This window comes from Peromyscus maniculatus, chromosome 9, assembly GCF_049852395.1.
Source record: "Peromyscus maniculatus bairdii isolate BWxNUB_F1_BW_parent chromosome 9, HU_Pman_BW_mat_3.1, whole genome shotgun sequence".
Taxonomy (NCBI): Eukaryota; Metazoa; Chordata; class Mammalia; order Rodentia; family Cricetidae; genus Peromyscus; species Peromyscus maniculatus.
The window spans coordinates 35,709,847-35,733,672 of record NC_134860.1 but is presented as its reverse complement, the minus strand read 5'-3'; the positions used below and the strand labels follow the sequence as shown (position 1 = coordinate 35,733,672).

At 44.3% G+C, this 23,826-nt stretch overlaps 1 protein-coding gene, 1 long non-coding RNA gene and 1 pseudogene across 7 annotated transcripts in view; 2 read left to right on the top strand and 1 right to left on the bottom strand.

Moving 5' to 3' along the window:
* Positions 1-4,855, bottom strand: part of LOC143267308 (uncharacterized) — a 43,993-nt gene extending 39,138 nt beyond the window's left edge. For 3 of the 4 annotated variants that reach the window (XR_013042302.1, XR_013042300.1, XR_013042301.1), the window contains exons 1-2: positions 3,943-4,290; positions 9-161 (exon numbers count right to left, since the gene is read on the bottom strand). This is a non-coding gene — a long non-coding RNA (uncharacterized LOC143267308). Of the gene's footprint in view, positions 1-8; positions 162-3,942; positions 4,291-4,749 lie in introns of those variants that run through there. The other variant, XR_013042303.1, reaches the window with a different exon arrangement.
* A 305-nt stretch (positions 4,856-5,160) lies between these two features.
* LOC143267118 (DNA-directed RNA polymerase III subunit RPC1-like) lies at positions 5,161-10,158 on the top strand (annotated as a pseudogene).
* A 2,925-nt stretch (positions 10,159-13,083) lies between these two features.
* Positions 13,084-23,826, top strand: part of LOC143267304 (disks large homolog 5-like) — a 42,105-nt gene continuing 31,362 nt past the window's right edge. The window contains exons 1-6 of one of the 3 annotated variants that reach the window (XM_076544616.1): positions 13,091-13,239; positions 14,293-14,452; positions 16,121-16,252; positions 17,119-17,302; positions 18,298-18,413; positions 19,719-20,318. In XM_076544616.1, coding sequence (XP_076400731.1) covers positions 13,107-13,239; positions 14,293-14,452; positions 16,121-16,252; positions 17,119-17,263 — 570 coding nt within the window. In that variant the 5' untranslated portion in view covers positions 13,091-13,106 and the 3' untranslated portion in view covers positions 17,264-17,302; positions 18,298-18,413; positions 19,719-20,318. Of the gene's footprint in view, positions 13,728-14,292; positions 14,453-16,120; positions 16,253-17,118; positions 17,303-18,297; positions 18,414-19,718; positions 20,319-23,826 lie in introns of those variants that run through there. The other 2 variants (XM_076544618.1, XM_076544617.1) reach the window with 2 other exon arrangements.

Genomic DNA, 23,826 nt, shown 5'->3' with positions numbered 1-23,826 from the left:
ACACTGACCTTTTTAATAGCATCATTTAGGATCTCACCCAAAAGTCGGGTGAGAATCAAATCAGAGGGCTTTCCAGCTTCTGGGTTCATCAGAAGTAAAGGGACATCTTCAGCTGGGATGCACTTCAACAAATTCAGAACAACTAAGGTATTCAAGTTCTCCTATAGGAAGTAGGAAGGAAGGGAGACAGGAGGTTAGTTTCCTCAGGGTTGGTAAAGTTATCTGTTGTGTCATGTGTTGGGTCCACACTGTCCTTGGAAGAAACAGGTGCACTCTAGGATAAATTTTAGCTTTTGCTGCTGCAGGGGAGTCAGCCTCTGTCCAACTGACTCACCATAGCTTTGCAAAGGGCTTTTTTATGGAGTACAATTCACACCTTTAGCAAGTCAATTTCTGCATACCAAAACCTCTTATCTGAAGCTCCCCAAAGAGACAAATGCCATAGCAATTCCCAGACACAGGACATCTCAGTTTGCTGAGTCCTCCCACAACCAAGCTCTGCATAGGCTTCAAAACTTTAGGAAACTCTCAGATAAGATTTACATACTTCAAACAGAAGGTACTGGACACAAAAGGTAACAGTCACAAAAGGCAGATCAAAGCCAGGTGCCAACACTTTGGAATCAAACCAGCTGCAGAACTCTGCATACAGTTATCTATCCTTCCCTATGTTTGCTTTTCTGAAGACAGAATCCCATGCAGCCTCAAACTTTTTATGTGCTGGAGACTTGCCTAGGGCAAGCTGGCAAGTGAACCCTAGGGTTCTTCAAGTCTCCACTTTTCCAGAGTTGGGATTATAAACATACACCACCATGCTGGCTCCTTGACCACATGTGGGTTCCGGATAGTCAACTGAAATCCTTTTGCAAGCACCTAACTACTGAGTTTGTTTTCTTTTTATTACAATCAATTTTTTCTTAATAAGTTTATGTTACCTTTGAATTAAGTTGATTAGTGTAAGTGTTATGTTGTGGAGGAGGGGAAGGGCTCACAACACTCCACCCTAGCTAAGGAGCCATTGCTAGTTTATGGCTTTTAGGGAGGGGAGAGGCTCCTGGTGGGTTAACTGTGTTCTAGCAGATGAACCCATACCCTTAAGAGATGAGCAGCATAAATTTGACTTGGTGGGTTATTTAAAAGATAGAGAACATGAAGTTGGGAAGAGATAGGCAGTGGATCTGAGGAGATTTAGGGGAAAAGTAGGGTGTGAACATGATGAAATATATTGTATGCATGTATGAAATTCTTAAAGAGTGACAAATATATTATATTATATTTAAATATGAATTACTAACTTATTAAGAATTCTGCAAATTACTAGAGATCTAAAAATCCCAAGAATGGAGCTGGGCAAGTGTCACAAATCTTTAATCCCTGCTTTTCAAGGCACAGGCAGGCCACCCTGGTCTACATAGTAATCTCCAGGAGAGGCAGGACTAAATAGAGCAATGGTTCTCAACCTTCTTGATGCTGAGACCCTTTAATACTGTTCCTCATGTTGTGGTGAACCCCCAAGCATTAAATTATTTTTGTTGTGACTTCATAATTGTAGTTATGCTACTGCTATGAACTGTACTATAAATATCTGTGTTTTCTGATGGTCTCAGGTGATGCCTGTGAAAGGTTTGTTCGACCCCTAGGGGTCAAGACTCACAATCTGAGAACCACTGACAGAAAGACTCAGGCTCAAAAAAACAAACAAACAAATAAAAATGGTCATTATGTGTCATGGTTTCTACTTACTAAATTTTCTGGGGATTTTATTCACTGAATCTTAAGTTTCAATACTGAAATGTTATACTTAAGCTGACTTTAACAAACATTTTCTCGGGGGATCTAGGAGAGAAACAAAGTTAGAAAAAAGCATCTGAATAGCTCCTGCCCTTAGGACCCCAGAGCATGGAAGGCATCTGTGGTGCAGCAGGGATGACAAAAACCAGGGGGAGGGGTAGAGGCCCTCACCAAACACCTTCCTTAGCTCCCGCCTTCCTGCCATGAACACCTCCCTACCATCTGAGAAAATAATGTAGGAAATCTTAAAGAGCACTGAGAAATGATAGGAAGAGAACAGAGGCCAGACCGCAGTTGAGGATCTGTCAGAGCTGTACAGGACACTGGCATGCCAGGAAACTGAAAGGCCAGAGGACTACAAAGTCTAGAAACCAGTTACTAGCAAGAGCAGTTCTCCCAGAGTGACGCAACAGCCTGCCCAGGGGCACTGGGAACAGGTACAGGCTTTCTCCCTTTCGTTATTTTCTAAAAAAAAAAACAAAAAAACAAAAAACAAAAACAAAAATAAAAACACCCAACCAACCAACCAACAGACAAAAACACAAACAATTTACAAGGCCAAATAGATTATCTAGAGATACCATGCCACTTTGCATAAAGGAGTTAACATATTCATAATTTAGTGTCTGTGAGTGCTGGGGGGTTGGAATCAATGTCCCATGGAGTGATGACTGTTCATAAAAGATGTAGAGAATCAAAACGACATAGAATGGTGTCATCTGAGGGCCCAATGGGGTCTCCACAGAAAGCTTCTCCACAAAACTGACCTTCCAGCTGAATTCCAAGTAAGAAAGGGGCTCTCACATAAGGCAATTAGAAGAATGAACACTGGAACAGAAGACAGATCCCTGGGCCCACACACTCTGGGCATCATCAAGCAACCACATGCAAGCAGCACAATGGGGCACAGACAGCTAGCTAAGGGTACAGGATGGCTCTAGTAAGGCCCGCGGGGTGGAGGGGGGCAAGACTTGGGAATCAGGAGAGTGTTAAGTGTCAGTGTAATAGAGAGCTACTGGAAGAGCCAAGTGACATAGGTCTAGTTTTCTTTTCAAATGAAGGGTCTTGCTATGTGGCTCTGACTAGCCTCAAACTTATGATCCTCCTGCCTTGGCCTGAGTGCTGGGATTATGGGCCTGTGCCATCACAATTGACCTCATCTGCATTCTAACAGTATCCTGGGGCTGCTGTGAGAGAAAGTATTTTAAGTGTATAGGGTGGGTGTGAAGTACTGGGAGGAGTGGATTCTTAGAACAGCTGGAGGTCACCCAGGTCAGACATCTGTTCTAGTGAATGTCAACCACACACATAATAATGTCCATCTCATTTCTCCTTTTTCGATTTTACACACTAAGCCTTTTTGAATCCTCTTCTCTCCATGTTCCTACACCCATCCTCAGGCCCCCACCCCCAGTTCAGGCCATCATCATTTCCAGTCTGGATTCCTGCCATGACCTCCCAGAAGGAGGAATCTTACTCAAACTCTGTCCTGGTCAAACACTTCAAAAGTCTGACACTCCTTGCAAGTCTCACACAGTGTAAGTCCCCTGCTTCACTTCTATCAGCCCACCCTGTTCCTCCAATACGCGTTTAGAAAAAGGCCTGGTGTGTGGTGAGCCCGGACTTATTATTATGTATGCTCCCAATATCATCTCTGCTTGTGGTTGCATTTGCCGCGACCATGGCTGATTTGAATACTCTCCACTAGACCAAGCAGCAAATGTTGCATTCATGCGGAATCTTTAGGGCCAAACACTGGCCTCAGGACTCTCTGGTGTTCTTGGAAAATAAACGGATCCGTGGGGGGAGGGAAGGAACCCTGAAAAATCATGGGGAAGGTCTACCATTTAATAATTAAGCTCTGAGCCAGAGGGTCTAGAACAGCAGCTTGGATCTCAGCCTGCCACCTAGCCGCTGTGAACCCACTTTCTGGCTGGCAACCTCGGGTCAGCACACACTGTCTCCTCGTGCCAGGGAAAAGTTCCTGAGAGGAGTCAGCGCGGGGCTTCGGGAGGTGGCATCTTGGCTCAGGACGCCCGTTCTGACACTGCTCGGTCATCCCACTTTCTCTGCCGCAGTTCGGGGACCCGGTAAGATCTGAAATCCCATCCTGGAACTTCTCTCTCTGCTCCCTTCACAACTGTCCCTCACCTGGAACCCTCTGGGACCCGGGACCTCAGCCTCCGCCAATGGCCGCGTCTTCCATTTTCTTAGCTACATCTGATTCCCAGAACCGCTCCTTCAACCATGATGCTGGCTGCTGGGCGCCCTTCCCAGGCCTCCGACTACAGAAACCACTGTCGCTGCAGCTTCCCGGGCGCTTCTGGATTTAGAGCTCAGAGAGCAGCCGCTATCCCTCGGCCACCATAGAGCACCGCCCCACGTGCCGCTTCCTCTTCTGCCACCGGGTCTGTCCAGAGAGGCTTCTCACGTGCTGCTTTGCGCCCTCTCGCTACACTGCCACCTAGCGGCTCCTGCATGAAGTGCACCTAGGCCCTGCTGCTTTAAAAAAAAAAATCCTCTTTTTGGTGGGCTTCTCAAAATGACAGTGAAGTACTGCACTTTCTCTATCTCAAGGACAGAAATAAATAAATAACAACAATGAAAAAAATCAATATTTTTTGAATAAAGAGCATTAGAAACCAAAATCAACCTGCCAAAGGAAAAAAAAAGACTGTTACATCACTAAATCTCTTACTGAAAATTCTAAGACTAAATTCTTTAATGCCAAATTCAGTCAAAACACATTCAAACTCAGAAACTCAGGCAAATTACCCACCAGTTTCTCAAAATACATGTCTGCCCCCACCCAAATCAAACAAAAGCTCAGTCCTCCATGATTTATAGAGAGGCACTTAAAGAAATGAAGAGCTTCTGTGATGTTACGACCAAAGACACATTCTAGAGCCAAACTCCTGGCAGGGCACACAGACAGCCAACCCTGAGGGCTTAGCTCACCTTTGGAGCCACACAGGGCCTTGGTGAGGGCACTGTTGCTCTGGTCCAGCTCTCAGAGGCAGGCAGTGCCAGGGAGGTTCTGGATGACTGACTTCAGGATCATGGCCTGGGGGAGGCACAGAGGAGGGGAGAACATGTAGTCTGTGGGGAGCCAGGCTCTGACTCTGCAGATCACAATCCTTCAATTCTACATTTATAGAAAATTCCAGAACATTTCATCAGGGTGTCTGATTTCCAATCAATGAAGTTTCCTGAGCTAAGACATCAAAAATCCCAAGCTGCACAAAGGCCTTTCTTCTCTTGTTCTTAGTTCTGAGACTGCAGCTCTACCCATTAGTCTTCTTTCTGCTCTCTCTTCAAGCTGACTGTAGGTTGGGGCACAGTCCTCTGAACCACCTTTCCCCTAACCCCATGCAGTACATAGTCACTCCTAGAGTACACACACAGCTGGTGATAAATAGGCTGAGAATGGCATGAACTAGGTTACCAGCCAATTCTTCAGCCCTATTTTTGAGCCTCTTAATAGGAACATAATGGTTGTAGCATCTTAAGCATTCTGTGTTGAATGTAGGTGGTGGTACAGGGCACCTGGGGGTATCCAGAGCTGCCATCCATATCAATGAGCAGAGTCAGAAGGAGACATTCAAGCTTCTAGTAAAGGTGACAACCTGCAGGCAGTCATGGCCACCAATGGTGTAAAAGGCAACCAGATCACATCCAGTAACACCTATGAGGTACCATTGCATCTGGACCCTCAGCCAATACCCAGCAGTTTCCTGACCCCGGGATTTGCTTCCCCAACAATTACACAACAATCTACTTTGATAATAGAGCAGTGTTTGCTTTGTGCTTGTCAAAAGGGAAGAAGTAGGAGTAAGGTAGCTCCCAGAAGGGACTGCCTCCACTCACTCCTAGCTCTCCCTAGGTGGAGAAAACTCTGGGCATTGAAGGCTGCCCAGACAACCATAATCAACAAGATCCAGCCCAAGATGTCAACAATGGCATGAGCATCGACTTGAGGCTCATGATGCTGCTCTCCAACCTGATGACCTACAAGGTGTGAGAGAAAGGATGCTCCAGGTTGTCAGGGGCTGTGAAACCCACTGTCTGTCAAACAACCAGAGAGTTTATACAGCATAGAAAGCACACTTCTGTGAGGACTGACCTGGACAGGAAGTAGGTGTCACCACCAAAGGCCATTTGTGCTAATGGGATCGGGAGTTTCAGTAAATTCTCCATGTAAGAATTTCAAGACAACCAATCATTGGAGGTGAAAAGCTTGAATATGGCTTTTGTCCATGTCCTGAGTCTTATTCTACAGCCAAACTGACAATTAACAACACTAGGATGCCCAGGGAACTTGGGTGATGGTTCCCTAACCCCTTCCTAGTGCTGCTTCTGTAGCCATTTCCAGAGAGTAGGGCTACAGGCTCGGTGGTAGAGTGCCTGCCTAGCATGCATGAGACCTGTGATTGATCTCCAGCACACACACGCACACACACACACACACACACACACACACACACACAATGTAAATCACCTTGTTCTCAGGTGGGAGTATAAGGGGAAGTTGCCATGCTTGTTTGCTTCCTCTCTATACAGTAGTGCATTGTGTTTCCATGACCCTTTCCTGATAAGCCTGTCCTGCAGTAGAAGACATTATGGAACAAGAGATGTAGCTCAGATATAGAACAAGGTCAAGGTAAATATCCCTGAGTCCCTGGACTCAATTCAGCACCAAAGAATAAACTACACCAGGTGGGGCCATGCCAGCCCTGAAGGAGAGGGTGTCTGGAAGTATGTCTACTTCTGCTTTGAATTTTTTTAAAGGTTATGGTATTTCACTGGATCTGCAATACAAGTTTATATCTATTTGTTGTATGTACATGTAGGTGCATAATCCTGTGGATGCCCCTCTGTTTATGTGGAGGTCAGAGGTCAACCTTGGGCCCTCTTCCTCATGACCCATTGATTTTGTTTACTCAAATGCATTTATTAGCAAATATTAATTATGCATAATGTAGTTGGAGTTTTTTCCAGTCCCACCCTGCCTGCAGCCACTCAGACACAAGTAAACACACAGAGACTTATATTACTTCTAAAGTGTATGGCTGTGGCAGGTTTCTTGCCATCAAGTTCTTACATCTTAAATTAACCTATTTCTATTAATCTCCATTGCCATATGATTTATGGCTTACCAATACTTTACTGCTGTGGGTGATTGATTGATATGTAAAACACTGATTGGCCAGTAGCCAGGCAGGAAGTATAGGTGGGACTAGCAGAGAAGAGAATTGGAAGAACAGGAAGGCAGAGAGGGGTAGATACCAGCTTGCCATCCAGGGAGCAGGTAAAGCCACTGAACATGTGGCGACATACAGATTAAGAGAAATGTGTTTAGTATAAGAGTAAGAGCTAGACAATGGTAGGCCTGAGCTAATGGCCGAGCAGATTAAATAATATAAGCATCTGTATGTTTATTTTATAAGTGGGCTAAGGGACTGCCTGGGCTTGTCAGGACCCAGAGAGAAAAACTCTAGCTACAAATGGCACCCAATGGCTTGAGTTTCCACTTTAAACCTGAAAATATTTAATAAGCAATCCTAAATGGAGCCAAAACCAGGTTCCTGCTTCATGTCTCATACAGGTAGCTAGCCGCAACATGCAGGTTTGAGCTACTATGGCAGGTTCCTGGTGTGTGCATTTAACCAACAGAATGGTGGGATTGAGGCATCCACAAGTGGCATATTATGCTGCATGGTGGATTTAGTCTTTCCTAGTACAAAAAAAGAGAGGTTTCTGGGCTACATAATGCTTTGATAAAAGCATAGACCCACTATTTCTTCAAATTGATAGCTCCCAGAGCTGGCGGAAAACATACCACCGCCATGTTGGTAAGCTGAGGTGGGAGGAGCCAGCAGCCACAGCAGCTGATTTGGTCTTACAATTGCTGCAGTCTAAAACAATAGATTCACAATAAGACAGATTCAAATGGAATAAACCTCTAAACGGATTATAATATGTGTAAAAATGTTTGTAGGCTTGGAAGAAAAAAGAAAGGAATATAGACAGTTATATTAAAGAAATAAAAAGTCTTAAAAATCAAGTCTTTAAAGAGACAGTAAAGGTAATATAGAATATAAGCCATGTAAAGATGGATATCACACAGAGAATCTGAATTATGTTGTCTTGGATATTCGTAACTGAAGGAAAACATTTGATTGTAAAAGCTGTGAGTTAAGCCAAAATGTTCACTTTAAAGGTACCTGCTCCTGGCTGCACCGATTTACTTCAGAGAGGAGGATGGGTATCAAAGGCACTCCATATGTACTTTATCCTCAACTTGGCAAAAATAGTCATTTGGACAAAAAACTGTTCTTGCCTGGACTGTTTGATCAACTGAACATGCAGGACCCATGGGAAGGTGACCACTGAACTTTGCTTCACAAAATGGTCCTTTAGGTTCCTGCTTCACAGAGGTCCTTTAGGTTCCTGCTTCACAGAGGAAACTGCCAGAACATTCTACAGGACACAGAAAAAAAGGACTAAGCGACTCTAGCCCTGTGGGCTGAAGACAGATTCCCCAACTTTACAAGAAAACTTCGGATGACCATCCAGGCTGCCAGCTGTCTCTGTCTACCCTGCAAGACTCCCAAAAGTTGCTTGCATCCTTCTCCCATTTCTCAGGTAATATTATATCCTTCTTAGGTCTTTGATGTAGTTGAAGTCTAGTTATAATTTCCTCAGTTATGATAAAAGATAAGTTAGATATAAAACCTTAGACTCACAAATATAAGATAGATAGGATAACTTCTTTAATATTGTAACTGTAATTCTTGCTTGATAATTGTTTTGTTATCTATAATTTTACTATTTAAAGTTAAAACCTTCCTTTTTTTAAAAAAAAGGAAAAGGTGAAGTGCTGTGGATAATTGATTGATTGATAAATAAAACACTGATTGGCCAGTAGCCAAGCAGGAAGTACAGGCGGGACTAGCAGAGAAGAGAATTGAAAGAACAGGAAGGCAGAGAGGGGGAGATACCAGCTTGCTATCCAGGGAGCCTCATGTAGAGGCTGCAGGTAAAGCCATGGAATATGTAGACATATAGATTAAGAGAAATTGGCTTAGTATAAGAGTAAGAGCTAGACAATGGTAGGCCTCAGCTAATGGCTGAGCAGTTCAAATAATATAAGCGTCTGTATGTTTATTGTATAAGTGGGCTAAGGGACTGCTGGGGCTTGTCAGAACCCAGAGAGAAGAACTCTAGCTACACTTTGCATCTTGTTTCTCGTGGCAGCAGCAGCTGGCAGTATCTCCTGACTCAGCGTTCCACTCCCTAGAATTCTCCTCTCTGCTTATCCTGCCTATACTATACTTCCTGCCTAGCTACTGGCCAATCAGCGTTTTATTTATCAGTCAATTGAAGCAACACATTCACAGCATGCAGAAAGACATCCCCAGTAATTCCCCTTTTCTTTTTTCAAACAGGACGGTTTTGACTTTAACATAGTAAAATTACATATAACAAAACAATTATCAAGCAAGTTACAGCATAACATGCATTTGATTATGATCCTTTTATGTATGTATATCCTGACACACTTTGGTCATATTCACCTCCTGTTACCCTCTCTTGTGCACTTCCCACGCCCCCTTATACCCTTCCTCTTCCTCCTAGTCCTTCTATTTTGATGCCTACTTTTAACAACCCAATGAATGTCTTTAGGACTGCTTACAAGGGCAGATGTTAGGGACAGGTTCTTTACTGAGCCACGGGCAACTCACCAGTTTTTACACTATTAGAGAATATGTCTGTCCCCACCCCACCCCAAATAATCACCACCTGGCTATAAATCCTCAGGGGAGGCTTCATGAAGTCCTCCCTCACATGATAAGATGTGACAGCAGCGGTCCTGTATGAGTCTGTTGTATGTTTGGCTTGTTTCCTTGACTAGAATAAGCTAAATTGTTTCTAGTGTTAGCTTAATGCTCATAGGAAAGGAGAAGCAACCCTCTTTTTAAAACTCAGATTCCTAATTCTGTGTGGCACAGCATCCAGGTACAATTGACAAGTGACAGGCTCCTTGCCCTTGGGATCATCAAGCCCCAATGGCTATGAAGCTGCACTAAAAACCACCTGCTTTTAGTGGTACCATGAATAGCTGCTTGGCTGTTCCTATTGGTTCTAGTATTGGGATAATGTCTTCTACTTTGGTTTTGAACTTCCTGGAGTGGCTTGAGACTCATCTGACCATCTTCCCTTCCACAGGGTGAACACCTGGTTATTACCAAATTTGGCTTGGCCAACATGAAGGAGAGTGTATTGATGCTGGCCTCCTTTGAGAAGACAACTGACCATCTCTTTGATACTGCCTACTTTGTACAAGAAAGACCCAGTATACAGTAGGTTTGCAGTGTAGGTGGCCTATGTCCTACAGAATGAAGGGATCATTTGTCTCCAGAGTCTAACTAAGGCACCCTGCTCCCCTCTCCCCATTCTGTGAGCTCCTTTCAGTGCAGACAGTTCTTCAATTCCAAAAAGAAAATATGGACCCTGAGCCAGTGGGGACCTTCCAGTCCTTGAAGCTGTACTTGGCCACAATGACTAACAACTTACATATTGTCTAGGATTGAGAGAATGCAGACAGTGGCAGAACCTCCAGGTGTGGCCGTAGGGTAGCCTGTGGTCCTGCCTCCTGGTAAGGCACTGAACATCATTTTAAGAGCCACATAGCCCAGAAAATGGGGAGACACAGGTTGAAGATGGAGAGAGAGAAGGTAATAAGTAATCCATTCCTTGAGATGGATGCCTTTTATCCCAGGACTCAGGAGGCAGAGGCATGCAGATTTCTGTAAGCTCAAGCCCAGCCTCTTCTACATAGCAAGTTCCAGGTCAGACAAGTCTACAGTGAGACCCTGTCTTCAAAACAACATCAAAGTGAAGAGAAAGAAAAGTGAGGAGGGTTAGAATGGAGAAGCCCATGCACAAGCCAGAGTGCAGCTGTCAGACACCAGGACTGAAACCCAGCACCCATCACTGATACCTTTGCAGCCTGGGTGCAGCCTCTGTCCACCACCCTACCTGGAAATGTCTCCTCTCTCTATGTGTGGAGCACTCTAGCCCAGTGGTAGCACTCACTGTGTGTTGGGGTTAGTTTGACACTATGCCTCTCTGTTCTGGAGTTGTCTTTGGCATCAAACTAGAATGTATCTACCTCCTGCTTCCTTCCTGTGAATAGGTATCCTAGCATAGAGCCCTAGATTCTTGAACTGCACCTGGGTGGTGGGTGCCAACATCTTTAATCCCAGAAAAATGGAGGCATGAATGGGCATATATCTGAGTTCCAAGGAAGGAAGGAAAGAAGGAAGGTACCAAGGAAGAAGGAAGGAAGGAAAGAAGGAAAAGAATGACAGACAGACTTGAACTGCAGCCAGGAGAGGAGGAAATCCCCATCCCTTCTGGAAGTCAGTGGTGGCCTGCCTTCCAGTGTCTGATAAGGACCATGCTGCCCCTGGCCCTGCACTTCCAGCCCCATTGGTATCTTTTCTTCTGGGCACTAAGCTAAGGAATGCAGGTGGCAAAGTGACCATCTCCTGATCATGTGCAGAGATCCTTCTGCCTAAGTAGTCTCTCACAGGCTGTCTATCTCCTGCTCTTTATTCCTGTTGCAGAGAACTGGCTGAACTGAATTGGCTTCTGGTGATCTGTTGGCCTGAGGCAGGCACTGTCATTCCAGAGACAGTGCTCCTTGGCTATCCCCCTAGGGTACATACATGGGAAGGAAAATGATGAGCCAAGTTCAGCCAGGTGGTATGTGGTAGAGCTGGACCTCAGATCCCAACTCTGCAAACCTGGTTCAGTTATGTTTTCTCCACTCTGTGACTCCAGCTCTCTGACCTTGGTTCTGGTTGGCTCCAGGTGTGTCAGAATGCATCATCATGGGAATGCCAATGAACGTTGGACCTGGCTCTTCAAGCACTTGCCCAAGGCTAACATAGACCCCAAAACTATGCAGAAGGCCCCTGATTTTAAACACAACTGAATTGTACATAATTTTTGTCACATATTTTATGGCAGGAGATCACCGTTCCTGACCATGGCTCCTTGTCCTGTCAGCTGCTGAATGGAAGAACTATGTATCCCCTGGACAGATGCCTGCTTGACCTTAAATGGTGCAGAGGGTCAGACAAAGACCATGGCCTCAGCAGGAGCTCCTTGGAAGGTTGACTGGGAGTCTGCTTGTAACCATACCTGCAGGGTCTCAGGATGGTTGTTCAGCCTGGTCAGTGTCCATTCCACCTCACTCTGTCTCTGCAGAGAAGGCTAACATACACCCAATCTTCCCGCTGTCTAGCCCACAGAGGTCAGGACACAGTCCTGGTTTTCTACTCCTCAGTTAGGCTGGATTTGCCACTGATATGCTCACACAATTACATTACTGTTATTTATTTGTTCTGTCTGAGAGATATACAGTGTTTGTTGTTACTTTACCTTGAAACTTGAAGCTGTAGAAGGAAGAAAACCAGCTTCAAAGCATTCCTGGAAAAGCACCTAGGATGTGAGGTCCAGGATGTGATGGCTAGTTCCTGGCTAAACAATGTCTATCTGAATTTAACTGGCTTAAACACATGGGAAATAGAAACTTGTAGTTTCCTAGTAAACCGAGTCCCTTTTGAAGGTCTTTGTAGCCTGTGGCTCCCAAGTGAAGACTGCATATCATTAGCAGTCTTGAGGAAGAAGACAAAGGGTTCCTCTAAAGCCTCTTATGGACAGAGAGAGGTTCTAGGCGGGGTACCTTTTACTGACATTAAGACATTGCTTGTGTACACCCAGGCGTATAACAAATCTGGGCATTGGACAGCATACCAAAGTAATCATCAGGAATGTAAGTGTCTGAACTCAATCTGAGTTTGAAATCTGAATGAAAAGAGTTAGTGTTTCATCTGTGGTTCAATAGAATTTAATTGATCATATTGATGAATAGAGGGATATTGAAGAAGAAATGAGACATTCTTGGGTAGTGTTTGGATAGTATGGCTAAATTCCCAACATGGGATGTACTGTGGGGCTTCCAATGAAGGTAAGAGAACTCTGGCTTTGGAAGGAGGAGGTGCTGAATGGCTTCCTCTATGTTCCAAGAGAGGCTCCTAGAAAGTGAACCTGGGCTTCTGGTCAGTTAAGGGAGAACCAATTAGCAGGGTGGCAAAGGCTGTTCCCCATGACATCAGCAGTCCCTTCTCTGGACATTCTATTGTATCCTGGAGAGCTCATGGCATCCCCTGTGATGTCACCAGTGTTGTAGCAACATCAACTGCCCTCAGGACATCCTTCAGCCTAGAGGATAGAGCATAGACATGCTGCTGGCAAGACTGAGGGGTCTCTTTGGAAGAGAGAATGGAGAACATCCGGAGAACAGAGAGAGACAGAAGGAGGCTGGCCTTGAGTCTCAGAGGAAAACAACCAAAAAGGGTTTCTGGGGAAGACACAGTGAATGCTGGGCAGGAGATGGGGGCTTCCTGGAGGAGGTGGGCTAGAACTGGGCCCTCCAATATTAGGGCAGAGGAGCTGGAGCCTCTGAAAAGCAAAGGGACATCCCTGCTTCTCATAATTCATGAAGGTCCAGGGTCCAGAACATTAGTGTGTGCCTCCTCTAAGCCAGGATCTGGCAAGGTCAAGGCTGTTATGCTGGGCATGCTCATCTTTTACCTTTCCTGGGTCTTGGGGGTGTAATGTGGGGACAGAAGGAGACAAGCAAGATGCAGATGGACTAATGTGTCCCCAGCTGAGGCCAGGCATCACTGCAATTCAGCTTCGGGAGTTTCCTTTAGATGCAGTGGCTGTCGACACTAGTCACATGGAGAGAGAGACAAGTGCTTCTGGTCAAGTCATCATGTCGTCAGGCTGTCCAGCAGACTCCTCTGAACACCTCTCCCTGAGAGTGGTCCCTTAGGGTCCTGAACCATCAGTTGAGGAAGGCAGGTAGATCTCTAGTGTAGTCAAACAACTGTAGAGATGTGGGACCAGGGTAGAGATTGGCTCCTTTGTACAAGCTCTGCATGTCCTGGCTGGCAGTGGGATGACTTAATGAGTCTGTTAACCATGTTGTGTCTCAGAATGACATTTCAATCCCAGCCATGGGCCTGGAGTGACCAGGCAGGAGATCTAAACTGTCCACAGCACCTGAGTGCTTGTACACCGTGTTATTTTTCTCCTGGCTTCTGAAAGCACAGGCAGACTTCAGGGCTCTGGGTCCATGCATTTTGCATCCTGTGCTGCTATGAATTCGCCCAAAGAAGTCATCTCTGTGTTCCCTGAAGCATGTGTAGGGAGGCAGAGGAAACCTCTGGCTGCTTACATAGCCACATCTCTACAGAGTGGTGAGAAAGCTGAGATTTACAGAGGGTACATCTTCACCTGGCCTAAAATATTTGGGTTGACACTGAGTTGCAGAGGTTATCTTTCTGTTTGGGCCTCAGGGTGGTCTGTCCATCCTCTATGCCTTATCATTATGCAAGTTCACTTGTGTTCATCTACCCACAGAGGCTGCTATGGAGACCTCATCCCACCCAACCCTCCTCACCAATAAAGGGGTGAGGAAGGAGATGCAGAGGCTGAACATGGAGCTGCAGCTGATGACAAGGGAGAGAAATGAGCTGCGTGATCATCTATTCTTCGTCAGGAAAGGATCCATGCACAATAGGTATCTCTTGTTTCAACCTGGTGTCAATCTTGCATCTGCAAAGTCACCTTCATCTTCATTTTAACATCTTGGATTCTAAGAGATTGAACCTTCAGGGTTTCCCTGTGCCCAACTTCATATCCTTAAATGCCTCTCAGTGGTGAACTTGAAACCTGGGCAGGAGGGATATGGGGATACTAACTATTCTGCTTCCTCTAAATGAAAACCCAACCTTGTGGTCTGAGTCACACAACTCAGGGATGGAGGCAGTATTGTCTGAGTTCCCAGAATGCATTGGAAAAGACCATGACATGGCTTGTGTAAGATACTAGCTGCTGTGAGTTTGTGTGAGTCTTTGAACTTGCCTGGTAGGTAATTGTGTGCTGGAAGATCCTGGTAGCACCTTGTCGGACCTGAGGCAACTTGATTTATTTCAATGAGTGACTGAAAGTCCTGGGGCTTGTCACTCTTTTTCTATTTGTTATGAGTTATACTCTTAGACAATATTGCTCCACGAATTTCTTCAGTATCCCATGTGTGCTCTCCTCTCTTTCACTCTTTCTTGCACTCTCTGCCTTTCTCTCTCTCTCTCTCTCTCTCTCTCTCTCTCTCTCTCTCTCTCTCTCTCTCTCTCTCTCTCTCTCCCTCCTGCATGCATAGCTTCATGCGTGCCAGCATATGTGTGTGAGTGTCTGTGTGTGTGTGTGTCTGTGTGCTTACATGCATTTGAGGTTTGTGGGTCCCTCCAGTCTCTGGGAGCCAGGTGTCTATGGTGGGGCCTGATGATTTGCCTGGCTCATACTTTACAGGTGATGCCAGTGCTGATATGAGATCTGTGATCCTCACTTTAAGCAGCTCTGCTCTTGTGTATGTGTTCACCTTGATGCCAAATAGGAATCCCTTGGGGAGTTTTTATAGCTGTCCTGATGTTGGGTCTCATCTCCAGAATTATGTGCTCTGTCCATCTGTTAAGAAGTAGTGACCCAGGATGAAGAATCCTTGTCCTGGCCTGGAGAGAAGGCTCAGAGGTTAAGAGCACTGGCTGCTCTTCCAGAGTTCCTGAGTTCAATTCCCAGCGACCACATGGTGGCTCACAACCATCTATAGTGAGATCTGGTGCTCTCTTCTGTCATGCAGGCATACATGAAGACAGATCACTGTGTACATAATAAATAAGTAAATCTTAAAAAAAAAAAAAAAAAGCCCGGCGGTAGTGGCACACACCTTTAATCCCAGCACTCTGGAGGTAGAGCCTGGCAGATCTTTGTGAGTTCGAGGCTAGCCTGGGCTACCAAGTGAGTTCCAGGAAAGATGAAACGCTACACAAAGAAACCCGGTCTCAGAAGAAAAAAAAAAAGAATCCTTGTCCTGAAACAAGAGAAACATCATTGCAGGTTTCTTGTGGGCCAAGTCCTGTAGCATAGACTCCTGAGAACAGAGAGCTAGATGCCTCTCCAGGTCTAATGTGTGGGCTCATGCCACAAGGAGACGCTCCATCTGAACACCCAGCCTCTGTTTGCCTGGGGCCAGGTTTACAAGTTAATTAAGCACCAGGAAGTTTCAGTACATAGTAGCCAGACTGAGACCTCCACTGTGTTGTGGTAGATCAGGACAACAGCTTGTGTTCACATGATCCTTGAGGCCTATATTCATAAAGTTCTTTGTTCCTGGTGCCTTGCCCTCCCACAGGCCAAATACTTGGTATGAAGATCTGAAGATGGAGCATGAGGAGGTCATGACTGACCTACAGAGATTGCAGAATGAGACCACCGAGGCTTCAGAGATGGTGGATGAGCTTGCCAATCTGACGGTCTTCTATCGGTAAGTGCCTGTTGGCATGGACCCCAATAGTTGATGAGTGGCCATTGCTGCCTTTCTTTTCTCTACATGGGAGAGTCCACAGCTCTGGTTCTGTCCTTTTTGCACCTTAGCAAGCATCTCTTTGACTTGTGTCACTTGCACTTAGTTTGCTAAGTATGAAAGAGACTATTCATTCCTCCCACCATTGTCCTGGAGCCTCAGGAGCCTCTAGGTAGAAGAGCAAACTGAGCTGTGCTGGTGCCATTCCAGTACTCTGGAGGCAGAGCAGGCAGATCTCTGTGATTTCAAGGCCAGTCTGGTCTACAGAGAATTCCAGGGCAGATAGGACTGTTAAGCAGAGAAACCAGGTTTAAAACCAACCAACCAAACAAACAAACAAACAAAAAGAAAGAGAGGAAGGAAGAAATGAACAAAGGATGGAAGGAAAAGGAAAGCAAAGAGGAAGAAAAGAAAAGAAATTTTCACTATGAGGGGAATGTCAGGCAGCCCTGAGCATCTGGGAGCTCAGGCCTAGGCTTTACAGATCTGGTTTCTGTGGAAACTGTATATAGAATCAACTCCCCTTTGGTCTCCTGTCCTCTCTCAGAGGGTATTTGCCCACTACTTGCTAATATTCAGGACAGTTGAGGGACACCTCTTTCCTTTGAAAGGACATGGACCCCTATTTGTGTTGGGGTTTTTATGAAGTATTTCAATTTTTTAATCAGCTGCTCTCTTTTTGGCCTTTTGAGTGTAGCTGTCATGGCTATTTTGGGCTCTTGCTACATCTTCCTGAGTACCTGGGGCCATTTGTCGTGATGGTTCCTGGAGGCAGGGGTGGCAGAAAGAGTCTGGCAGGACCTTACTCTACAGACGGTCTTTTCCAGTGGTCTGCACAGCCAGGTCCTAATGGAACATACTCAGCTTAAGGAGCAATTAGCCATGCTGAGGCAGGAGAACAACAGTCGGACAGAAGATTGGGTCCTGCTGAAGCTCCACTTGGCGGCATTCAAATTGATCTGGGAGGACTAACAGGAAGAGACCAGTGACCTCCAAACCCAGCAACAACAGGTAGGGGCAGGTAGGTGGGTCAGGCTAAGGTCTGGAACCATTTGCCCATTGGAGTCTCTGTCTGCCCATCCACCCACCTGTGCTTTCACCCATCACCTTACTCATCCATCCAGCCACCCACCTCATGCCATCTGAGGTGTTCACTTCAGTGTCCATGCACAAGTACTTCTGGGAAGTTAGCCTCTTCTGAGAAACTAAATTATTGGCAAACCATCTCTGCTGCTCTGCTTGAAACTGTGGTCCAATGAGGGAAATGGGAAAATAACATATCAAACCTTCATGTCATTTCGATAGGTAGGATGCTATGCACAGAGCTTTGAATGTGTGAATTGTGGGTCCTGAGGCTCATGTGATTGGCAGGGGTCATGTGAGATCACAGAGGTGAAGCAGCTTACGAGGAGTATCCCATGTAAATGCCAAATGAGTCCTACTCATAGTCATAGATTTGGGTGGCATGTGGCCTTCTCCTTTTTTCATGAATCCCAATGCGTTCTCTTCCCTTTGACTGACTATTGGTTCACACTGACATAAGCCTGAGTAGCAGCTCATGAGCCCTGTTTTCTGTGAGTGCTCCTTGAGAGTCTACCATTGTGGAGAATACAATCTGGATTTGATTGGCTGAACAGATGGGGGCTTTTGACAAGCTGAGTGCTGGGGTGGGTGATTTGCTGCTTCTGAAGTAAATTCTCGAGCCATCTCAAAAGAGTCTGGCCAAACAGAGCTCACTCCCCACAGCAGTATTAATCCTCAAGGAATGACGGCAGAGTTGTGAGACTCTTCTGAAAGTGCTGGTGTGCTTCATCTACTCATCCGTTGATCTTGCATGATGTTGTGTTCTGCTCACTTCTTTTTTCCATGAGTGTAGTATAAGGTCTTTTGGCTTGCCTCACCTACCAGTAAGCTGTTTTGATCCTTTGTATGTGCTTCATGTGTATGACACTTTGTGCATGCCTGTATACAACACTCCACTAAGAACACAATGTTCTAATGAACAGGAATTTGAAAGATTTGAGGGAAGCCTGCAGGTCCTGCGGAAGCAGAAGGAGATGATCACCCAGGAAAAGGACTTGGCAGAAAAGCTGCAGCATCACTTTGAGGTCTCCCAAATGAGGTAGGAACCCAGGCTGGGGGGAGCAGGTGGAGCCATGGGGGTACGTTGTTTTTGGGATCACTATCATTTATGGCCTCCTGCTCAAATGTATGGCTTCCAGCTACAAGAAGGGCAAAAACACTTCAGAGTATTGATCAGGTTGAGTGTACAAACAATTCTGTCCAGGAATCAATATGTTGAATACTCAGTGTGTCTGAGCAATGGTGTCCTTTCTCCCTTCTGAGTGCTCTGGTAGGGCCTGAGCAGGCTTTCCTTACACTCACAGAGATCTGCCTGCTTCTGCCTCCCCACGATGGAATCCAAAGTTGTGAATAACCTGGCCTTGCTGAAATTACATTTTCACTTAGGAACATCCCCTGTAAAGAAGTGATTCCTACCTTTGAATACTGCTCTGTGCAGCCTTTTCCCACTTCCTGGGACAAGTGTTCTCTAGATTGAATAGATTAAGGACTTTCCAGAATGAACCCAGGCAGATGCCTCAGCTGCAGGGAAGATCAGAACCATTTCAGGGGTCAAAGAGTCAGGATGCAGATTCCCAATTCTGGTGAAGGAAATTACAAGGTTCTGTTTGATCCCGGAGGTTCTGTTTGATCCCGGAGTCCATCAGGGCCAGTGTTCTCAGGCACACATCTCAGGAAATGCTGCTCTAGGATTACCGACTGATTCTGTCTTGCATGTTGGTCATGTTCAAGGTGCCTCCTGGGCATGAAGCCTGAGCTATATTCATGACCTTGTTTGAGTGTCCAGAATGCAAGGCTGCAATATGGCTATCAATAAAATGATGTGGTTTATCAGTAACTCATCATGATTAATGAGTATCACTCCTATGCTGTTGGCTATGTTATTAATATTTTGTTAAATTTACTAAGTGATGTCCCCAGACTGAAAGAGAAAGACCCTTTCTTTCTAGTAGAACAGAAAAACCATTACTCAGCCAAATTCTTACAGGTGTTTAGGGCTGAGGAATGTTCTATGCCCAGCTACTCTGTGACTCTTATTCCTTGGGGGTACAAACAATGACTTCAGTCAAAAGATCCATGTTGAGCATCCAGCACAGTTGAGGTGGTGGGAGGCAGCAGTTTAACATCTGACAATGGCAGGTCCCCAGCAGGACTGTGTCCTAACTGCCTTTCCATCCTAAGTCAGAGAAACTGATACATGAGATGGAACAGGCCACATCCCAGGATGATAGCCTACTTCAGAAGGAGCTGTTAAACCAGGAGCCACCTGCTGAGCCCAGTCTCTGGGAAATTCTGGATTATGATGCACTTTCTCACTATTATTTTATTTCCTATGTGTGAATAGGCCTTGGTTATGCCCAGCCATTGACCCAGGATGGCTGATTCTGGGCCTTGACTCCTTTTCCTTCTTGACAATACCACTTGAGAAACTGAGGAAGCCAAAGGAAGCCACAGACACCATGAAAGCATGACTTCTTTCACCCTAGGATCAAGGCCTCCTCAGAAAAATACACCCCATTATACCTCTGAACTTACCATGAGGCAAATACCAACTGACCTCCAGGTGATCCAGACCCAATCTGATCCATGTGTCTGTTGGCTCAGTACTCCTGAAGAAAAGAAAGCATCAAATATAAGACTGAAATACAGAAAACCCAACAAAACAGTTACTCAGAAACCTGACATCTACCAGCAAATGGCCCAGTGAGAAATACCACACCATGGAGGGAGGAGATGTTGAAATACAAAACTTACTATGTCAGTTTACTGTCAAGTACTTTCACAAGCTGACTGAGTCCTCAGCCCTCAACTGTGTTTGAGCCACTTCCTGTAACGTTTCTATCCTTGAACTCGGTGAAAACTGACTTATAAAGCCCCAAAGAGGCATGGCTATGCTTTTCTTGAAAAGGCTGTTGCAATCATTGACTGCCTTGCTACCTACCATCTGTCCAAGGTCAGTCACAGGCAAATTTGGGGTGTGGCTTTGTCCTGAGAATGTTACAATCCCCTAGCAACAAGTATCACAACTCTATAATGACAACACTCACTAATTCCCAGTGCTTTATAACAAAGCTGACTATAAACTCTAAACTTTAGAAATGATGTACATACTTCCTGTCTAGTTAAGAGAATCTTCCTAATAGAGATGGTGATAATAATTAAGAGTAAGAAGTAAAAAGAGGAAAATAAGATATGTGAGTTTGTAAAAATTCTGTCTTGTTAGATCTGTATTAAGAAATCTTTAGGTGTTTGCTAAGTTAGATATATGCTAATGGTAGCCTATATAAGTTTGTAAAATAGATCTATAGAATTCCTTTAAGAATATAAGCTTGCAAGAAGTAGCTAAGGTAGTCTTAAGACATGCAGTAATAAGCTTGTAAGAAGTAAAGATACAAGTTGTGTATAAGAAGTAATAAGAAATATATTTGCTAAAGTAGTTCTATAGTTTCCTTAAAGTATAAATAAGTAGATGTTAATATGTTGTATGTGAGTTTGTAAAAATGTGTAAATGTTGAATATGATTCTAAATGCTTTGCAAAGCAAAAAATGTTATATGTGAGTTTGTGAAAAAGTGTAAATGTTAAGTGTGAGTCTATTAATGTATATGGTGAAAATATCTGAGACACAGGCGATAGTAGACTGCAAAGCAGGCAGTCTGAATGGTTTCAAAAGCTCCAGAAACCGCTAAGAAGCTAAAAATGGTGGACGCCAGAACCAGCCCAAGGCATCCGCAGCAGAGATCTGTGGAAAATCGACGCAACACAGAAAAACCTGAGCTAACAGCAAAAACGGTGCAGTTTAAAATATTGCTATACTAAAAAGGTCTGTCTGTGAGAACAAAAGTTGCAGAGATGCTTATTTGAACAAAAATTATTAACTGCAAAAAGTTTTGGTTGAAAAACGACTCTTCATATTTGGAAGTGAAAGCCTGATACCAGAATTTATTTCTTGTTTGAACTTTTTGAACATAAAATGAGATAAAACTACAAAGATTTTGGTTATGAATTTCTTCATATTTGGAAGGCTAGTACCAGAATTTATCATTTGAATTTTGGGACTTAAGAAATGAAAAGAACAATAGAGATTTCATTGCAATGGGACAATTTTGAGCTCACTTATATTAATGACCTAGGAACTGTTTTCTGGAATTGGGTTAAAAATAGAACTGTTTAAATGAAGGAATTGTTTCTACCTTGACTCAAGATGCAATTTTGTGTATGCATATATGCTTTATTAACTGGTGATTTATGAATTGTTTTGTGGAACTGTTTATGTAAAAATGGAATTACTTATGGAGCTGGTTTTGTGTTACAAATGGAACTGTTTAAACAGAAAAGTTTGGGTTTTCTAACTAGGCTTGAGATTTTGCTTAAAATTATAAAGAAAAGGGATAGTTAATATTCCTTAGTCTATTTAATTTAAATTGTTGTTTGAGTGGATTAATGTCATGTTTTGTTAGTAAGAAATGCAAATGGGGTATACTGAGACTACTTTTAAAGTGTGTAAAGAGTTTTATTAAGAAACTGCTTTTGGATGTTTTGCTAAAAGTTTTCAAAGTGTTAATGGTTAGATTGAAAATATTGCTTTTCAATATGGGTTTGTAGGAATTGTATAAATTTGGGTTCCTCTAACTAGGTTTGAGTTTTTGTTTAAAAAATTATAAAGAACCACCTTACGCCTGTCAGAATGGCTAAGATCAAAAACACTGAAGACACTTTATGCTGGAGATGATGTGGAACTAGGGGAACTCTCCTCCACTGCTGGTGGGAATGCAAGCTTATACAACCACTTTGGAAATCAATATGGCGCTTTCGTAGAAAATTGGGAATCAATCTCCCCCAAGATCCAGCTATACCACTCCTGGGCATATACCCAAGAAATGTTCAATCATACCACAAGAGCACTTACTCAGCTATGTTTATATCAGCATTGTTTGTAATAGCCAAAACCTGGAAACAACCTAGATGCCCTTCAACTGAAGAATGGATAAATAAATTGTGGCACATATACACAATGGAATACTACTCAGCAGAGAAAAACAATGACATCATGAGGTTTGCAGGCAAATGGATGGATCTAGAAAAAATCATCCTGAGTGAGGTAACCCAGACTCAGAAAGACAAATATGGTATGTACTCACTCATAGGAAGATGCTAGATGTGGAACAAGGATAACTGGACTGCTACTCACATCACCAGTGAGGCTACCTGGAAAACGGGACCCCAAGAAAGACACGGAGAAATGGATGAGATCTACATGAACAGCCTGGACATGAGTGGGAGCAATGAAGGGCGAGGGTTGAGGGAAAGAGAGTGGGAGATCCTAGCGGGATCAAGAAAACAGAGGGAGAACAAGGAATAAGAGACCATGGTAAATGAAGACCACATGAGAAAAGGAAGAAACAAAGAGCTAAAGAGGCCCACAGAAATCCACAAAGATACCCCCACAAAAGACTGCTGGCAATGGTCGAGAGACAGCCGGGACTGACCTACTCTGGTGATGGGATGGCCAATCACCCTAATAGTTGTGCCATAAACCCCATCCAAGGACTGAGGAATCTGGATGCAGACATCCATGGCTAGGCCCCGGGTAGAGCGCTGGGAGTCTAATTAGTGAGAAAGAGGAGGGTTTATATGAGCAAGAATTGTTGAAACCAAGGTTGGATAAAGCACAGGGACAAATAACCAAATGAATGGAAACACATGAACTATGAACCAAAGGCTGAGGGGCCCCCAACTGGATCAGGCCCTCTGAATAGGTGAGACAGTTGATTGACTTGATCTGTTTGGGAGGCATCTAGGCAGTGGTACCAGGTCCTGGGCTCATTGCATGAGATAGCTGTTTGAAACCTGGGACTTATGCAGGGACGCTTGGCTCAATCTGGGAGGAGGGGACTGGACCTGCCTGGACGGAGTCTATCAGGTCAATCCCAGTCCTCGGGGGAGACCTTGATCTGGAGGAGGTGGGAATGGGGGGTATGCTGGGGGGAAGGGGAGGGGGGCAGGAAGGGAGAGAACAAGGGAATCTATGGCTATTATGTAGAACTGAATAGTATTGTAAAATAAATAATAATAATAATAATAATAATAAAATTATAAAGAAAAGGAGGAGTTATGGGACTGAATTATGTTTGCAGAAACCTATTGATATTAATGCACCCTGGTTTTGTGGAGTTAAGGAAATGTTTAAGTTTGATGTGAATACATTGAAGTTTTTCCTATGTTCTGTTAACAAGAAAATTCAAATGACTGAGTTAAAGTTGTAAGACGGAGAAAATTGTTAACTATATATAGCACCATATATGCTAATTTAAATGGTTCTGTTAAGAGTTTGCTTTGAGTTGTAAGATTGAGAGAATTGTGACTATGTATAGCAATATTTATGTTAACCTGTTAATGGTAATAATGAAGCTAAGGGATTCTTTAAGTTTGTAGTCGCCTTAAGAGTTTTTG